The sequence below is a fragment of the Podarcis tiliguerta genome (genome assembly GCF_965153285.1).
Source record: "Podarcis tiliguerta genome assembly, chromosome: 17".
Lineage (NCBI taxonomy): Eukaryota > Metazoa > Chordata > Lepidosauria > Squamata > Lacertidae > Podarcis > Podarcis tiliguerta.
Genome location: NC_139550.1, coordinates 40,028,088 through 40,047,759, shown reverse-complemented (window position 1 = coordinate 40,047,759; position 19,672 = coordinate 40,028,088). Strand labels below are relative to the sequence as shown.

The window sequence follows — 19,672 nt, the reverse complement described above, 5'->3', positions numbered from 1 at the left end:
ATTAGTTGTTGTCTGCTATATTTGTGGTGAATACTGAAGCACATCCACTAAATACAGTTTTCTTGTTCTGGTACCAGATTCCACCCCCCCCCCCTACAATATAGAGAACTTGAAATGTTTGTAATATTTAGCAATTAAATGTACATTTTATTTAATATTTATTTCATAAAATTTATACGTTGCTTGATTGCAAGAAAAGAAAAGAAAGTAAATCAACCCACAAAGTGGTTTACAAAAAGATAAAACAATAAAGCCAAGAAAAATGTACAGCCCGACTTCAAATAATATAAAGTCAAAGGCCAAGGTCCCTGTTTGTTTACTTAGCATTATCGATGTTCATGGCACTCTATAGAGGCCAGGGGGGGCGGGGGGGGCGACTACCATGTGATATTTGTTTTGTTTTCCTCCAAGAGCAGTCAGCAGCCGTGTGATATGCCAAACCGCATTTGAAAGAGGGTGCAATTTCAAAAGCAGTAAGTGTTGCAGCACGCGAGAGGGTCAGGTGTTTCAAAGAAGAGAGAAAAGGCTTTAGAATTCCAGTTTGGTTAGATACAGCTTCCTTGTATGAACCTGAGAAGTTCCGGGAGATTTCCTTCGCATTGTCTCCAAGATTCATGAATGGGACATGCCACTGATCATCCTTCATAGAAGGGTTTTCACGCTGTCTCCTCTGTGGCCCCAGCAGAAGGTGGCACTCTCCCGCCCAGTGCAAATGGGGTAGCCAAGGAGGTACCTCTGTCTGTGTGTGCATGCATAAAGATGTATAGGAGGGTAGCTAGTAAGGGAGCCCAGGTTTGGAAGGGATCTCCCGTGCCAGGGGGTGCCTTGGCCACCCTTGTAGCCCAGGGTTTATGTTTTCCAGTGGAGTCATAACATGCCTAATGAAGAGGTCCCCCTGCGTAGTCACAAAATACAGCCATCTGCTTACAATATACTTACTGGTTGTGCTGGTATGCATATTTGCATTTCTGTCTCCAGTGGGGGGGTGTGTGCAAAATATCTATATACAGATACACCACATTATGTGTGTTCATTCTGAGATCCGGCAACTGTTCATGGCTTGGTGCCTCAGTGCACCCTCCCTTGGGTTTGTGGCATGGCATGTTTGTGCAGCTAAGCATGGTTGCTTATGCCTATCTGCATGTAAATTGCTTTTTTGTCTGTGAGACACTTGCGCTGCCTGAGCCGGGACGAAGCCTAGTATGTGCACAGAGGCATGCCCTCAGTGGTGTGTGTGCACTTTGTGGGGCATGTGAATGTGGCACTGGCACAGATGCCAGTCTTGACACAGATGTTCACGCTGTGTGGCCATTTGTGTGCCTGAGCACCCCCCTCTCCTGCACCTTGGCACTTTGACGGAAAAACTCACAGGCATTCCTTGGTTCCCTATCTGTGTGTCAGGTGGGCCTCTACTGGTTTTGCATCTCCTGTTGCACATAGTTACACAGCTGTGTAAACAACACAAGGTAGGGTGTGAGCAAGTGCCTGCCTCTCTCGCTGACTGCGTGTGTCTCCTGCTGGATGTGCCTGGGCCTTCCTTCCCTTCTCGCCTGTTAAGTTACCTGACACTAACGGTGCTTTGCTGGGTTGCCATGGCAATGCCTGCCTTCTTGGAGGTTACAGCCTGGATAACAGGGTTACGAGAACTTCCCACAGGCTCTCTCTCGGGCAGCAACAGGTTCTGAGCAGCTGAGGCTGAGAAACCCAGAGGAGGGAGGTTGTCTGATGGGACAGGGGCAGCAGAAGAAGAGAGGGCCAGGGGTGGCTGCACAATCTTTTGTCTCCATCTAAGCAGCAGTCCACCCTCAGAATCGTATGCAGACTCTGGCTGCCCTGTGGGGATCATCACATCAAAAGCTCTTCTGATCTCCTCTCTTCCTTTCCCTCCTTATTCTCTCTCCTGCGCTCCCTCTTCTGCAAATTCATCCCTGGCGCCTGTTTCTCCAGGTTCCTTCATGGTTTTTTAAGAGGGTACAAATAATTTTTTCACCTTCTCCTCTGCTTCTTCTGGTCATAAAGCCATGGAGCTATCAGTCCCCAGATGTGCGCATACACCGCAAGCAGCCATGCACACTCCCTCGTCCCAAGCCACACACTGTGATCACCCCCCCCATAAAACCCACAGCTGGGGATGAGCTAATTGTCTTCCAAGTGTGGCACTGCCCCCTCGTGGCATGTGAGCAACTCCACAGCCACCCCTAGGAACTTTGTAGAGAGGAGAGCGTTGTGTAATCGTTGTGACAGCAGAGCGATGGAAACAGAGAAATGCTTTCTGCTTCAGCGTCCCAAATATGGTGAAGTGCGCGAAAGAGATTCTGCACATGCAGCCGCAGACGATGTCTCGCCAGCAAGCAATGGAGGAGAAACTGTGCCTTAGTCTGGCGGAAAGAGAGGAAGAGCGGCATTTCTCCGAAGCCCCTCATTTGAGCTTCATTTTTAAAAACTATTCCTTTTCATTATATCTCTTTTGCTCCTGATTTCCGCCCTGGGCTTCTGTGGCTGCCCGGAACGGGTACAATGGGATCTGCACTCTATTGTACGCCCATCAAACTTAACAATGAAATGCATCCGAACAAGCTGTGTTGTCCTAGCTTTCCCCAAGATTGCCTCAAAAAGCAAAACGCAGGAGGCAAGGAGAAGACATCTTCCAGTACTAGATCTGCCAGGATTGTCCCTGGACATTTCAACATCAAAAGATGAAAAACCAAAAGGCTTCTTCTCAATCCCCTGACACTCTGCTGTTAAAAAATAAACAGCAATTTGTGGTAAGACACAGCCTAAGAGGGACATCTCTCTCTCTCTCTCTCTCTCTCTCTCTCTCTCTCTCTCTCACACACACACACACACACAGCCACCCCATACATCCTTTTTATTGTGTATTCACAATGATATGTGCTTGTGGTGATATCCACACTTTCAGTGTTTCTTCCAACCAGGGCAAGTGCTGGAACATCCTGCTGAAATCCTGTGACTTGCCACAAAAGTTCTGGTTTATACTTTGTCTTTCTTTCCTTGTGCCCCTCCAGAGGGCAATAAGATGGTAGCATTTGGGAAAGATCATGGAACAATAAATCGGGCAGAATGATATGTAGGCGGTCCAATATGCCCACTCCTAAAGCACTCTTAGTGCATCCATGGCATGTTACCATCTGGAGAAGCCCAATCATTGCACCTGCAGAAGATGATGGACAGGCTGTTGTGAATTACTGCAATGCTGGGAGAGCAGCAGTGTAGAGAAGGACAAGCAAGGCAGGCCCCATGACAGAGGCAGCTCCACCCTTCAACACCACAACTACCAGTCCTTGCTCCCAAGCATCTGCTGTCTGAGGTTGCTGCCTCACTCTGCCCAATGGTAGGGCCAGCCCTGACTGAAACTTTGGAGTGACTGTGCTCCAAAGTTGCTCCCTGAGGCTGGGCTTGAGAGCTGAACATATTTCCTTGCCAAATGTGGAAAGTTTGTAACCTAAAATGGGAGATGGAAAATTGCTTGCATGAGATGCAACAGTTGCATGCAACATTTCTCCGGTGAAAATAGGGACATCCAATTCCATAATGATAATTTTACTATTTATACCCCACACTGGGTTGCCCCAGCCACTCACTCTGGGCAGCTTCCAATATATATAAACATTTAAAAACATTAAGAATTTCCCTATACAGGATTGCCTTCATACGACTCAGGAGTTGGATAACTCCAAACCCTCCAACATTTATCTGATGAAAATAGGGAAGTCCTAAGGAAAAGCGGGACATTCTGGGATCACATCAGAAATCAGGGCAGCTTTGCCAAATCAGGGATGTCCCTGGAAAATAGGGACACTTGGAGGGTCTGCAGCTGTCATTCATCTTCAGGGTTCAATTCCCTTTCCAGGGCTTGTATGGAGGAGGGAATAATGTACCTGATCTCCAGTGAACATGCATGCCTATACATTAGGGCTGAGATTCTCAACCTTCTTGGGTCCACGGCTCCCTTAACCAACTACATTCTTTCTGCAGCTCCCCTGTGGGGCTCAGGAGCCCAGTTTTGTCACCCCTTGTTTGCAGAGCTGTCAGACCCTCACCCTCCCCCCCTCCCTTGTGGAGTGTTCCCTCAGCCTCCTCTCCTCTCCTCTCCTTTGGAGTCCTCTGGGCAGCAGCTGCTGCCGTCCCTGGTCTCTGAGCTGCTCCCCCCCACCCCAAAGAGAGGTGCCTCCTCACACTGCCCCACAGGGGCCTGGGAAGCACCCCCTGGCCACCCCAAGAGGCACCCTTCGCCTGGGGAGCTTGTAGCCAGGGCTGCTGCAACAAACAGCTGTGCAAGCCTTTGGGAGGCAGAGACAAGAGAGGGCCACAGAGGGGAGGAAAGGGGGACAGAGGCCAGTGTTGCCCGCGGCACCCCGGACCATCATTCAAGGCACCCCAGGGTGCCACGGCACACTGGTTGAAAACCATTGCAACAGGGTACAGTCTTCTGTTTCACACACTGCACCTGCTAAAATCTATTTCGAACTGTGAATGACATATTGTGGGTCGCATGGTTTCTGGCATGTATTTAACTCAAACACAGACACTGCTTGGCTTTAAAACTGTTTGCAGAACAGATGACTACATTAGGCACAGTAGAGCCTTCAGTGATGTGCAATTGTGTGTGCTGCCCAGTGGGGGGAGTTCAGGCAGAGATTTGTGGCATTAAAAATGGTGTCCGTACAGATGTGCAGCTGTTTCTGCCTGTGCAACGTGGAAGGGTGTGTGATCCAGGCAAAGTAAGCCATGATCAAGGCAGGAACTGTAGGGAACAAGTCCCTACACCATAATCTTAAGAATGTTTTTTCAAAGATAAGTCCCACTGAAAGCAATTGAGCAAGTGATCGCAATTGACTTTTAATGGGCATTACAGTGCAATCCTTAGATGCCTACACAGGGTCTACTCGCATGAAAGTGTTTATAGCAGCCTCCGCCAACCTGGTGCCCTCCAGATGTTTTCACCCACAACTCCCATCAGCTCTAGCAAGCATGCACTGATGAGAGTTGTGTTCCAAAACATCTGGAAGGGGCCATGTTGGTGAAGGCTGGCTCATTTGCAGCCTGTGTCATGGCTCCCTTTAGCTGCACCAGGAGTGCTGGCTGCAGCCCTGGACATGTTTAATATAAATTAATCCACCTGAACCCAGTGTCACTTACTGCTGAGTAACCATGCATGGGAGTGAGCTGTAAGCTACCACAGAGAGTTGGACTAATTTGATAAAAGTGCCCCCATGACCTCTTCCTGTCAGACTTTTAAAATGTATGATTACTGTATTTGGTTTTTAAAAAAAATGATATTTATTAAATGTTTAATAGTTACAGAAAGAAAAAGAATAAAAAAGAGAAAAAGAAACAATAAAAGTTTAACAAACAAAACATCAAAAATGAAAAGAAAAAACAATACCACAAAACAACAAGAAAAAACTAAAACATTTAAAAACATCCAAATTTCATTTCATTATCTTTCATATGCTTGTTTCCTCGACTTCCTCGCACCTCCCTTTTTTGTATTCTAGTTCAAATTAGCTAGTTCAACAAATCCTTTCCCTCTTTCTCAATTTTTGTTCTATAATTTATCTTAACACAGTTTAACTTTAAATTTTCCACTTTAGCACATTAACAATTAATATTCATATAATTCTTAATAACACTTCTGCTAAAACCATATAACTTCATTCCAATATTCTTCTAACATTCATTAATTTTACAATATTTCTGTAAATATACTTTACATTTTTTCCAATCTTCCTCCATCGACTCTTCTCCCTGGTCTCGGATTCTGCCAGTCATTTCCGCCATTTCCATGTAGTCCATCAGTTTCATCTGCCATTCTTCCTGGGTGGGTAGATCTTGTGTCTTCCAATACTTTGCAATGAGTATTCTTGCTGCTGTTGTGGCGTACATAAAAAAAGTTCTATCTTTCTTTAACACCAATTGGCCGACCATGCCCAGGAGAAAGGCCTCTGGTTTCTTCAGGAAGGTATATTTAAATACCTTTTTCATTTCATTATATATCATTTCATTATAGATCAGTGTTTGCAGGGCAGCGGCTGAAGAAGGAGCCAAAAGGGGTTTCTTGTGGGTGTGATTCTTGTGGCTGATTAGCTGCTTTCCCTGGTCAAAGGTCAGAGGGGGCAGGGTTTCTGTTGAGGAAGGTGATTAGCTGTGGGAGGAGCTTATCAGTGTTTGCAGGGCAGCGGCTGAAGAAGGAGCCAAAAGGGGTTTCTTGTGGGTGTGATTCTTGTGGCTGATTAGCTGCTTTCCCTGGTCAAAGGTCAGAGGGGGCAGGGTTTCTGTTGAGGAAGGTGATTAGCTGTGGGAGGAGCTTATCAGTGTTTGCAGGGCAGCGGCGCGCGCCTATCGGCGCGCGCAGTTTGAACCATCTTTTAGATTTAGGGGAGCTAGTCTCAAGCCCAACGACACATTCTCAAGATGGAGGGGGAGGGAACAGCTGCAGTCGCCTGCGGTTCCTGCGCAATGTTTGCCATCTTGCCAAAGGTTGCAGGCAGCTTTACGTGCAGCAATTGCATGTTGATTGCCCTCCTAAAAGACAAAGTCCAGCAACTGGAGGAACGTGTAGCTACGCTCCAAAGAATTAGAGAGCTGGAGCTCTTCTTGGAAGCAACAGAGCACACCGTCTCCACCAAGGAGGAGACAGGGGACTCCCCTGAGAAGGAGGCTAGTTCACCAACACAGGAGCCCGATATGTGGAGAAACGTGACTCAAAGAAGTAGGAGGCCCAGGGTTCGCTCTGATTGTCTAGAAATACACAATCGCTTTGAGGTCCTCTCCCCTAGCATGGAAGACGAAGAGCAGACTCCATTTGAGGATCTCTCCCTCATTACAGTCGATCACGTATATGAAGATGAGCAGCAAAGTCAGTCCTCAGGGAATGTGCAGGCGACCTTGGAACGGACCGCTCACGGAAGAACCCTGACCAAACCTAAGAGAAGGCGTGTAGTGGTGATAGGGGATTCCTTACTGAGGGGAACAGAAGCAGTGATCTGTGGGCCTGACAAGATGTCTCGGGAAGTGTGCTGTCTCCCCGGGGCTAAGATCCAAGATGTAACTGAACGACTGCAAGGAATCATAAAACCCACTGACAAATACCCCTTCCTCTTGGTTCATGTGGGAACCAATGACACTGCAAGCAATAGCCTCCAGAAGATCAAAAGAGACTACGAGGCTCTGGGCAGGAAATTGAAGCAATTAAATGCACAAATCGTCATCTCATCTGTCCTCCCAGTTGAACGACATGGCCCAGGGAGAGAGAGGAAAATAGTGGAAGTAAACAGCTGGCTTCGCAAATGGTGTAAACAGGAACGGTTTGGATTCTTAGATCACGGACTGCAGTTTCTTGAGGATGGACTTCTGGCAAGCGATGGGCTGCACCTCACAACGGTTGGGAGGAATGTTTTTGCCAAAAAACTAAGAAACCTCATCAGGAGGGCTTTAAACTGACTAATGTGGGGGAGGGAGACAGTGCTCCTGAAGGTAGGAGTCTATTAATTGATGAAGATGATCATCCAAATGTCATAGACCAAATGGAGCAAGCAGCAAGCAGACCTAGTGGTGGGAGGAAAAAATCCTTAAATAAGAGACACGGGGGAATGACTAATGGACTTCAATGTCTGTATACTAATGCACAAAGCATGGGAAATAAACAAGATGAGCTTGAGCTCTTGGTACAGCAAACTAAATATGACATAATAGGCATCACTGAAACCTGGTGGGATAAGTCCCACGATTGGAATGTAAAAATGGAGGGATACAATCTATTTCAGAGAAACAGACCAGACAAGAAAGGAGGAGGAGTGGCGTTATATGTCAGGGATGTGTATACCTGTGAAGAGATCCAAGATTTAGAACCTCAAAGCCAAAGTGAGAGCATTTGGGTCAAAATTAAGGGAGAGAAGAATAATAGTGACCTCATTGTGGGAGTTTACTATAGATCCCCAAGCCAAACGGAGGACATAGATGATGCCTTCCTGGAACAGATGGCCAAGCATGCAAAAGGAAGGGAGATAGTAGTAATGGGGGACTTCAATTACCCAGATATTTGTTGGATATCAAACTCAGCCAAGAGCATAAGGTCAAACAGATTCCTCACTGGCCTTGCAGACAACTTCATTGTCCAGAAAGTGGGAGAAGCAACAAGAGGAACAGCCATTTTAGATCTGGTCCTAACCAATGTCGATGACCTGGTTAATGGGGTAGAAGTGGAAGGATCATTAGGCGCAAGTGATCATGCCCTTCTGAAGTTTACTATACAACGGAAAGGAGCAGCCAAGCATACTAGGACTCAATTTCTTGACTTTAAGAAAGCCGACTTCATAAAACTTAGGGAAGTGCTGGGTGAGATCCCATGGACAGTAATACTAAAAGGAAAGGGAGTTCATGATGGCTGGGAGTTTGTTAAGAGGGAGATAGTAAAAGCACAACTTCAGGCAATACCAATGAGACAGAAACATGGAAGGTGCCTAAAGAAGCCAGGGTGGCTATCTAAAGAACTTTTAACTGAGTTAAAATTAAAAAAGGATGTGTACAAAAAATGGAAAAGGGGGGAAACCACCAAAGAGGAATTCAAACAAATAGCCAGCACGTGTAGACACAAAGTCAGAAAAGCTAAAGCACAGAATGAACTCAGGCTTGCTAGAGAGGTTAAAAGCAACAAAAAAGGCTTCTATGGGTATGTTCGTAGCAAAAGGAAGAACAAAGAAACAGTGGGGTCACTCAGAGGAGAAGATGGTGAAATGCAAACAGGGGACACAGAAAGGGCTGAACTCCTCAATACCTTCTTTGCCTCAGTCTTCTCCGATAAAGAAAACAATGCCCGACCTGAAGAATTTGGAGGAAATGATTCAGCAGAGGAAACACAGCCCAGAATAACTAAGGAGATAGTACAAGAATACTTGGCTAGTTTAGATGTATTCAAGTCTCCAGGGCCAGATGAACTGCATCCAAGAGTATTAAAAGAACTGGCAGATGTGATCTCAGAACCACTGGCAGTCATCTTTGAGAATTCCTGGAGAACAGGCGAAGTCCCGGCAGACTGGAGGAGGGCAAATGTTGTCCCTATTTTCAAAAAGGGGAAAAGAGAGGACCCAAATAATTACCGCCCAGTCAGTCTAACATCAATACCAGGGAAGATTCTGGAGCAGATCATTAAGCAAACAATCTGTGAGCACCTCGAAAGGAATGCTGTGATCACCAATAGTCAGCATGGATTTCTGAAAAATAAGTCATGTCAGACTAACCTGATCTCATTTTTTGACAGAATTACAAGCCTGGTAGATGAAGGGAACGCAGTGGATGTAGTCTACCTTGATTTCAGCAAGGCATTTGACAAGGTGCCCCATGATATTCTTGTAAAGAAGCTGGTAAAATGCGGTCTTGACTATGCTACCACTCAGTGGATTTGTAACTGGCTGACTGACCGGACCCAAAGGGTGCTCATCAATGGTTCCTCTTCATCCTGGAGAAGAGTGACTAGTGGGGTGCCACAGGGTTCTGTCTTGGGCCCGGTCTTATTCAACATCTTTATCAACGACTTGGATGATGGACTCAAGGGCATCCTGATCAAATTTGCAGATGACACCAAACTGGGAGGGGTGGCTAACACCCCAGAAGACAGGATCACACTTCAAAACGACCTTGACAGATTAGAGAACTGGGCCAAAACAAACAAGATGAATTTTAACAGGGAGAAATGTAAAGTATTGCACTTGGGCAAAAAAAATGAGAGGCACAAATACAAGATGGGTGACACCTGGCTTGAGAGCAGTACATGTGAAAAGGATCTAGGAGTCTTGGTTGACCACAAACTTAACATGAGCCAACAGTGTGACGCGGCAGCTAAAAAAGCCAATGCAATTCTGGGCTGCATCAATAGGAGTATAGCATCTAGATCAAGGGAAGTTATAGTGCCACTGTATTCTGCTCTGGTCAGACCTCACCTGGAGTACTGTGTCCAGTTCTGGGCACCACAGTTCAAGAAGGACACTGACAAACTAGAACGTGTACAGAGGAGGGCAACCAAAATGGTCAAAGGCCTGGAAACAATGCCTTATGAGGATCGGCTAAGGGAGCTGGGCATGTTTAGCCTGGAGAAGAGGAGGTTAAGGGGTGATATGATAGCCATGTTCAAATATATAAAAGGATGTCACATAGAGGAGGGAGAAAGGTTGTTTTCTGCTGCTCCAGAGAAGCGGACACGGAGCAATGGATACAAACTACAAGAAAGAAGATTCCACCTAAACATTAGGAAGAACTTCCTGACAGTAAGAGCTGTTCGACAGTGGAATTTGCTGCCAAGGAGTGTGGTGGAGTCTCCTTCTTTGGAGGTCTTTAAGCAGAGGCTTGACAACCATATGTCAGGAGTGCTCTGATGGTGTTTCCTGCTTGGCAGGGGGTTGGACTCGATGACCCTTGTGGTCTCTTCCAACTCTATGATTCTATTCTATTCTATTCATTTCCCAGAAGGTCTTAATCCTTGGGCACGTCCACCAAAGGTGAAAGAAGGTACCTTCTATCTCTTTACATTTCCAACATTTGTTATTGGGCAAATGATAGATTTTTGCCAGCTTGACTGGTGTTATGTACCACCTATAAATCATTTTCATTAAATTCTCCTTTAAGGCATTACATGCTGTAAACTTCATACCAGTGGTCCATAACTGTTCCCAGTCAGCCATCATAATGTTATGCCCAACATCTTGTGCCCATTTAATCATAGCAGATTTCACCGTTTCATCTTGAGTATTCCATTTCAACAGCAAGTTATACAGTCTTAACTTTGGGATCTAACAATTCTGTTTCTAGTTTTGATTTTTCCACCTGGAAGCCTAATTTTTTGTCCAATTTATATGCCTCCATTATTTGCTAATAATGGAGCCAATCTCTCACTCTATTTTTTAATTTTTCAAAACTCTGCAGTTTTAGTCTGTCTCCCTCTTGCTCCAGAATTTCCCAATACTTCGGCCATTTGGCCTCCATATTGAGTTTTTTCAATGCTTTCGCTTCCATTGGTGACAACCATCTTGGGGTTTTGTTTTCTAGCAGGTCCTTATACCTTATCCAAACATTAAACAATGCTTTCCTGATAATGTGATTCTTAAAAGCCCTATGAACCTTGACCTTATCATACCACAAGTATGCATGCCAGCCAAATACATTGTTAAAACCTTCCAGATCCAAAACATCAGTGTTTTCAAGAAGCATCCATTCTTTCAGCCAGCAAAATGATTCATAATAGAGTTTAAGGTCTGGCAAGGCAAATCCACCTCTTTCTTTAGCATCTGTTAATATCTTAAATTTTATTCGAGGTTTCTTGCCCTGCCAGACAAATTTGAAGATATCTCTCTGCCACTTCTTGAAACAATCCATTTTATCCACAATTCGCAATGTTTTGGAACAAAAACAGCATCCTTGGCAATACATTCATCTTTATAACAGCAATTCGGCCTAACAGTGATAGTTTCAAGTTTGACCAAATTTCTAAATCCTTTTTCACTTCAGACCAGCATTTTTCATAATTATCTTTAAATAAGTTCACATTCTTAGAAGTCATATTAACCCCCAAATATTTCACTTTCTTAGCCAATGTTAGTCCTGTCTCCTTCTGAAACTTGTCTCTCTCCATCGCAGTTAAGTTTTTCTCCAAAACCTTAGTTTTCATTTTGTTTAACTTAAAGCCTGCTACCTGGCCAAAATCTTGAATTAATTCTAATGCTCTTTTAGTGCTAGATTCTGGCTCCTGTAAAGTTAATACCAAGTCATGAGCAAATGCTTTCAATTTGTACTGTTTAGCCCCAACTTGTATCCCTTTAACCAATTGGTCCCTTTTATCATATTTAGCAAAACCTCCAGGACCGATATAAAGAGCAGTGGAGAGATTGGGCACCCTTGTCACGTTCCTTTCTCAATCTTAAATTCTTCCGTCACCACATTATTCACAATTAGCTTGGCCTGATTACTGTATTTGTTTCCCTTTTGCTTTGTTTATTTTGCAACACTTCTTGTGAAAATAGTTCTATATTGTTCTATATTATTATTTTTTGTAGATTATTGCTAGTTTGTGAATATGTCCTAGGGAAACCTAATCAGATGGGTGGATAATAATAATAATAATAATAATAATAATAATAATAATAATAATAATGGAATAGGACATTCCTATTTTCAGCAGAGAAATGTTGGAGGGTATGATTCTATGCTAAGTGTGTCATTCTGAGCTCATTGGAAGAACGGTGGAATATAAATATAATAATAAATCAATAAATAAGGTGACAAACTTTGACTGCAGGTTAAGCTGCCACTAAAGGTAGAGACACATGAGGGGATGAAAAAGCTGCAAATTCTACTCTGGTCCAATCCTGTCTGAGGGCTTATTTCCATTCTCTCTGCTCGTTTCTTGTTTGCCCTTCTTTCTTTCTCAGGCTTCCAGCTCCCCCACTCACTTCTCCTGCCAACCCCACAAGGTCTCTGTTTTTCAAGTACTCTGCCTCTTCTGCCCCCTCTCAGTCCTCCTGCCCATCATCCCTGGGCTGTTTCTGCTTCCTTTCAGCAATGCACACCTTCTCCCATCTCTTGGATCTCATTCCGATGCAAATAGCTGTTTCTGCAGAGGGTTTTTTGTCAGGCCTCAAGACACTGCAACCCTGCTAATTACTGGTTAGCGCGCGCGCGCGCACACACACACACACACACACATGTATATATATATATATATATATATACCCTGCTGCCCCAAAGCAGCTTCTGTTTGCAGCTTTTAAATGCACACCTTAAATGCAAATACACATTTAACATGCTGTCCACTTTGACCCTAAGTTGCACTGTTTCTCAACATTCTATTGCCGGGCAAGTAATTCAAATTAAGATGTGACACTCACTTTTGCTGTTCTAAATTGCCTCTCTGCAAACTATTTCTTGTGCATGCCTTTCTTGTCAATGAGATGACTCTACTATTAGGTAAAGTAAGCTCAGGTTAACCCTTTCATGTATGCAAGTGTGAGTCAGTAATTGTATATTTCAACAGAAGAGATGTGGGTGTTGCACAGCTTACTGTCCACCCTGATCATTTCAAGCATCTTTTTCATTGGTGCCCTTATGTGAGAAAAGCACCTGTCTCCATAATTACCTCCTCCGACTCACATCAGCCCCAGTCAGCATGTCCAATGGTCAAGGATGATGGCGTTGTGGCCCTCCTGCATTGGTCACCCTGCTTGGAAGAAATAAACTACAAATCCAAGAGTACAAAAATCAAAGTGCTGAGTAGCCATTTGGAACAAAAGAATTGAGCCTGGTGGCCGACAGCTGAGTTGCTGCTGAGAGTGGCAAGCAGGTCCCTCCTTTTATGCAGGCTTTTGCAACTTTTTCTGGCAGTTATGTCACCCCTTACAAGGTATTTAACAATGCTGTTGTCAAAATAATAGATTTACTGAAAAGGAAAAAGGGTTAAGGGTCAAAAAACAAGCCTGAGGCAGGAGTTGGTTTGCTTGTGAGGAATTCAAATGTACAGCAATCACAACAGAAAACTGGGACATTTTATTCCTGGGTAAGAAGCAGCTGCCTCCAGATATTATATCCAACTATATAAGTTTGGAGTCAGAAATTATATGGATCTGTTCCTCAGGTTCTTGATGACTCACTGAGAACCGATGCAGGAATGCAGCCTGGCTGACTTCCAGCGAGGGAGTGGGGGAAGAAAGAGACAGATCGCCCCTCTGCTCAGAAAGGAAGGCTATGTCAATCACCAATGACACCCTGAGAATCTTTCTGGAGAGCAAGAGGCCCATGCTAGGAAAGGAGTTTGTGAACAGAACCCATTGGCTGCCAGCTCTGCAACTGGGAGTCTGACCACCTTTTGGAGAAAGAGCACTGGAGATTTTACTCACTCATATAGTTGAAAATATATTTAGGTTGTTTCTTCCATTTCTGAAAACCCCAAACAAAAAAAGGAAAAATGAAAACTTATCCATTCTCCTCCCAATATTAAGAAGGCCAGAAGAAAACACAGTTAAGCTCAGCCACACAGTCCAACAGTCCAACAGTCCAACTGGGGGAGGGAGACAGTGCTCCTGAAGGTACGAGTCTATCAATTGATGAAGATGATCATCCAAATGTCATAGACCAAATGGAGCAAACAGCACGCAGACCTAGTGGTGGGAGGAAAAAATCCTTAAATAAGACACACGGGGGAATGATTAATGGACTTCAATGTCTGTACACTAATGCGCAAAGCATGGGAAATAAACAAGGTGAGCTTGAGCTCTTGGTACAGCAAACTAAATATGACATAATAGGCATCACTGAAACCTGGTGGGATAAGTCCCACGATTGGAATGTAATAATGGAGGGATACAATCTATTTCAGAGAAAGAGACCAGACAAGAAAGGAGGAGGAGTGCCGTTATATGTCAGGGATGTGTATACCTGTGAAGAGATCCAAGATTTAGAACCTCAAAGCCAAAGTGAGAGCATTTGGGTCAAAATTAAGGGAGAGAAGAATAACAGTGACCTCATTGTGGGAGTTTACTATAGATCCCCAAGCCAAACGGAGGACATAGATGATGCCTTCCTGGAACAGATAGCCAAGCATGCAAAAGGAAGGGAGATAGTAGTAATGGGGGACTTCAATTACCCAGATATTTGTTGGATGTCAAACTCAGCCAAGAGCATAAGGTCAAACAGATTCCTCACTGGCCTTGCAGACAACTTCATTGTCCAGAAAGTGGGAGAAGCAACAAGAGGAACAGCCATTTTAGATCTGGTCCTAACCAATGTTGATGACCTGGTTAGTGGGGTAGAAGTGGAAGGATCATTAGGCGCGAGTGATCATGCTCTTCTGAGGTTTACTATACAGCGGAAAGGAATTTGCTGCCAAGGAGTGTGGTGGAGTCTCCTTCTTTGGAGGTCTTTAAGCAGAGGCTTGACAACCGTATGTCAGGAGTGCTCTGATGGTGTTTCCTGCTTGGCAGGGGGTTGGACTCGATGGCCCTTGTGGTCTCTTCCAACTCTATGATTCTATGCAAGTAGATAAATAGGTACTGCTCCACCAGGAAGGTAAACGGCGTTTCCATGCGCTGCTCTGGTTCGCCAGAAGCGGCTTAGTCATGCTGGTCACATGACCCGGAAGCTGTACACCGGCTCCCTCGGCCAATAAAGCGAGATGAGCGCCACAATCCCAGAGTCGTTTGCGACTGGACCTAATGGTCAGGGGTCCCTTTACCCTTTACCTTTAAGGCCTTCAACACTGTACATCTCAATGCCCTGTGGACTGTCCTTCTGAAAACTGGCTGCCCAGATAAATTTATGAACATGATAATATGACAGCAGCAATTGCAGATAGCAATGGCTCTCAAAGTGAACCATTCATAAGTGGGATCGGGTGTTAAACAGGGTTGTGTTATCGCCCTAACTCTATTTATTATTTTCATTGTCATGATCCTACAGTTTGTCAAAGGGAAACTCCCCACGGGGGTAGAAATCATATACTGAATCAAGCAAATGAAAAGCTCTTTAATCTGAGTAGGTTGAAAGCAAAGAGTAAGGTTACCATAACTTAAGTCATAGAGCTTCAGTATGCTGATGACAACATAGTGTGTACAACTACCCAAACCATCCTAACTATCTTCAAAGAAGCTTTCAAAGAAAACTTGGGCTATTGCTCAATATCCAAAAAACCAAAGTGCTGCACCAACAAGCACAAAACAACCTATTGGCAGCATCTCAAATCCAACTTAATGGTGTAACATTGGAAAATGTTGATCACTTTCCCTACCTGCACAGTTATCTTTCCACAAGGGCCAACACTGATGCCGAAATCCAGCATTGCCTGAGTTCTGTAGCTTTCTCCTGATTGAAACACAAAGTGTTTGAGGACCATGACATTCACAGGGGAACCAAAATGCTTGTTTACAAAGCTAGTGTACTGCCAGCCTTACTGTATGCTTGGGAAACATGGGCCACTTATAAACGCCATCATCAACTCCTCGAAAGATTCCATCAATGGTGTCACTGAAAACTTTTACACATGACTTGGGAAGACAGGTGAACAAATGCCAGTGTACTAGAAGAAGCAAAGATCACCAGTGTTGAAGCAATGATTCTTCAATATCAACTTGGTTGGTCTGGTCATATTGTTCAGATGCCTGATTATCGTCTTCCAAAGGAACTACTCTATTCAGAACTTAAAAATGGAAAGCGTAATGCTGGTGGTCAAAAAAGAGGTTCAAAGACTCTCTCAAGGCAAATCTAAAAAAAAATGTAGTATAAACACTGACAACTGGGAAACACTGGTCTGCAAGCACTCCAGTTGGAGAACAGCCTTTACCAAAGGTGTCTTGGGTTTTGAAGGCACTTAAACTCAGGATGAAAGAGAGAAACGTGCTAGGAGGAAGGCACGTTTGGCAAACCCTCACCGGGACCAACTCCCGTCCGGAAACCAATATCCCCACTGTGGAAGGATGTGTGGATCCAGAATTGGCCTCCACAGTCTCTTACAGACTCATTGTTAAAACCGTGTTCATGGAAGACAACCTTACTCAGCTACAAGGGATCACCAAAGAAAAAGATAGCCCATGGACCACAAAATAATTTCCCCCTTTTGAAATGCCCCAGAGCTATCTCTGGTCAAAAGGGTTGCTTTTGTACAATGTGCTTTAACACACAACCACATTTATGAAAAAGAACTTGAGATTTTAGGAATAACAAGCTCTGCATCCAATCAGTCCATGGCAGCTATTAATAGCTACTAGGCAGGATGGCCATCTTCTGTTTCCACTGCTGGAGGTCGTTTGTCTTGGAATTCTGGTTGCTGGGAATCCCAGGTGGGGAGATGGTCCTGCTGGTGAGCTTCCCATCGGCATCTGGTTGGACATTGCGTGGGATGTGGGACTAGATGGGCCACTGGCTTGATCAAGCAGGTCTATTCTTATGTTACTGTAAGTCTCATTAATTTCCACAAGGCTTCTGCACAATTCGTCTTCTCTGGACTGGGATCCTTGGGGAGGGGAGATGTCGTATAGGGATGGGGAACTTTTGGCCCTCCAGAGGTTGCTGAACTAGAACTTCCATGAGTGCCAGGAAACATGGCCAATGGCCAGGAATGGTGGGAGTTACAGTAGAGCATCATTTGAAGGGCATCATTTGAACAGGTCCCCCACCTATCATCCCTGGAGGGGGTGCTGTTTGTGCTGTCTGATGTGTCACCATGCTTTCCGTGGTGCTGAGGGAACCAGGACCCCTGGTTCTCTCTTTAGCCTTGGGAGAGGCATGGAATGGAGGCTATGTGCTTCCCGTGTGCTTTGCATCCTATGCACTCCCACCTCTGGTTTGGGGAGCGGTGGACACACCATGTTAGGCACAATCCATATCTATCCTGTTGCTTCTTAGGAAATTCTGCCTTTTTATGCATTTCCCTATCAAACTGGCTTTGATCTGGATTGAGTAAAAGAACACCGTAGCTGCCTCTTGAGCCAGAAATGTGCACACAGCATGTAGACAGATGTATTTGGGCTGGTGTGTGTGTGAGAGAGAACTCAAGGGTTTTGTTCCCAGCCCTGAAAGGAGATGTGCGTGCTCTTCCGCTCTAGCTGCTCCTTGCCTCTGGAGTGTGAAGGCCGCGCTAACGAGGCATGAAGGGAACGTTGACAGGAGAAAGGGTCATGGCAGCAGGAGGTGCCTCTGTGTCTCGCCACCCCTATTCCTCCCTTCCAAGGGGGCCATGGTTCCAGTTAGGACCAGGTTTTGGGGTCCCAGGCAGCCCCCCATGCTGTGAAGAGGGTGGCAAGAGGGGTTCTGGTTGCATGGATCTGGCGTGGAGTGTGTGTATGCCAGTCATTGGGTGATAGGCACTTTGCAGTTCTTTGGAAGGGAACCAGGAAGTTAAAGAACGCATGTTAAAACATTTTGCTAAATTCTGCACACACAAAACTCAATTTGTTGACTTAAAACAAAACCTACTGACCTGTTTATGTTCGTACTCCAATATTTAGGGGCTACACAGAATTCGAACAGCTGCAAGAACAAAAAGTTTCCTTAATTCTTATTTAATGTTATGCTGATTCCCTTGGTATTTTTACTACCCTCAGAAGCTTAGGGAAGCTTAGCCTGGGAGGGGGCTAGTTCTCTGTGGCAGCCCCTAACTTGCAGAAGTGACTTCGCACAGAGGTGCAGCTAAAACAGGTGCAGTCCCGGTTTTATGAAAGCCACCACAGTTTCTGATTTGATTCCAGAATGTTCCTATTTTCCTTAGGATGTCCCTATTTTCAGCAGAGAAATGATAGTGGGTAGGGAGTGAGGTGACTCCTGAGCCAAGGAGATACGTAACTACACAACCGTTAGAAGGCAGCCCAGGATAGGGAAGTTTTTTAAGGTTTATTATTTTCTTATGTTTTTATATATGTTAGAAGCCACCCAGAGTGGCTGTGGCAAATTATCATTATATTATTATGGAATATGGCACCCCTATTTTCATCAGAGAACGTTGGAGGGTATGTGAGACTTTTTGGTGAAGGGTGGATAAGAAATCTAAGGAAGGAAGATTTGGGAAAGATCCACAGACGCTTTGCATGATGTTTTCAGATGGATCTGGGAATGTCTCATGCCTGATACCCTAGAAGGCTGCTGCAAGTCAGAGCAGGAAATACTGGCCTGGCCTGACGGCCCCCTCCTCCCTGGGCCCCCAGATTATACCGGGAATCATTTCAGCCCACTTTGCTTTTCCTCAGGATGCCGTTTGGCTGCATCGGACTTCGGGATGACAAGAACTACAACAGCCTGTCTGACATCACGGACAAGTATGAGATTGGGCAGCTGCTACGGGCGTAAGTAGGGTAGCAGAATGAAGAGCCCCCGGCTGAAGAGCCGCAGCTCCCTGTGGCCTCCGGGGAAGCACCCCAAGGGAGCAAAGGAGCCGGGCCACTGGCAGGCTGGGCTGTTGGGGGCGGGTCTTTGTGTCTTTGCCACCCATTATTTGGAATCATAGCTGTCAAGTTACAGATTTGAAAATAAGGGGCCAGCAGCCTTGAAAATAAGGGACCAGCAGCCAAAATAAGGGACCTGCAGCCTCACATGTTCCAGGCATTCCAGTCTCCCTGTCCTCCTGCAGTCTGGTCAAACTCATGCTGGGTAGCTTTGAGAACACTGTCCAACCAACTTTGTAACCAGAGGCTCAACTGAATAGAATCTGAATCACATGCACCACAAGGCCTATACAGCCTCAACTTAAGATGGCTCCCCGGCCTGGCTTTGCACTGCTAAGTTTGCAGCAGCACGTGCAACAAAATGGCATCCAGCTTTCAAAAAACCCCTCAGCTTGCATTAACTAGCCACACACAAGGCATGCAAGCTCCACCCCCCAGTCGTTCTTAGACTTCTTATTGGGTGAGCAACACAGCCAAGCAACACAGTTGGATCCTTCCTCCTCCCTGGCCGGCAGGGAGGGAGGGAGAGGAGCTGCTTCCTTTGAAATTTAAGGGACATCATTTAAGGGACATCCATCAATAAGGGACAGCAGCGGGACATGGTGCTGGAATAAGGGACTGTCCCTTCAAATAAGGGACACTTGACAGCTATGTTTGGAATGTCCTCTCGCAGCAGTTGGCCAGACGCCCTTTGGCATTTCTGGCACAGCTGCAGCATCCTTTCTTCTCTTTCGCACGGC

General features: G+C 45.2%; 1 protein-coding gene across 2 annotated transcripts in view; it reads left to right on the top strand.

The window, feature by feature from the left end:
• The window catches only part of LOC310668126 (caM kinase-like vesicle-associated protein), a 44,881-nt gene that overhangs the window by 10,527 nt on the left and 14,682 nt on the right, over positions 1-19,672 (top strand). For both annotated transcript variants that reach the window (XM_083421100.1, XM_083421101.1), the window contains exon 2: positions 18,738-18,833. In XM_083421100.1, the coding sequence (XP_083277226.1) occupies positions 18,738-18,833 (96 nt within the window). The remainder of the gene's footprint in view (positions 1-18,737; positions 18,834-19,672) is intronic.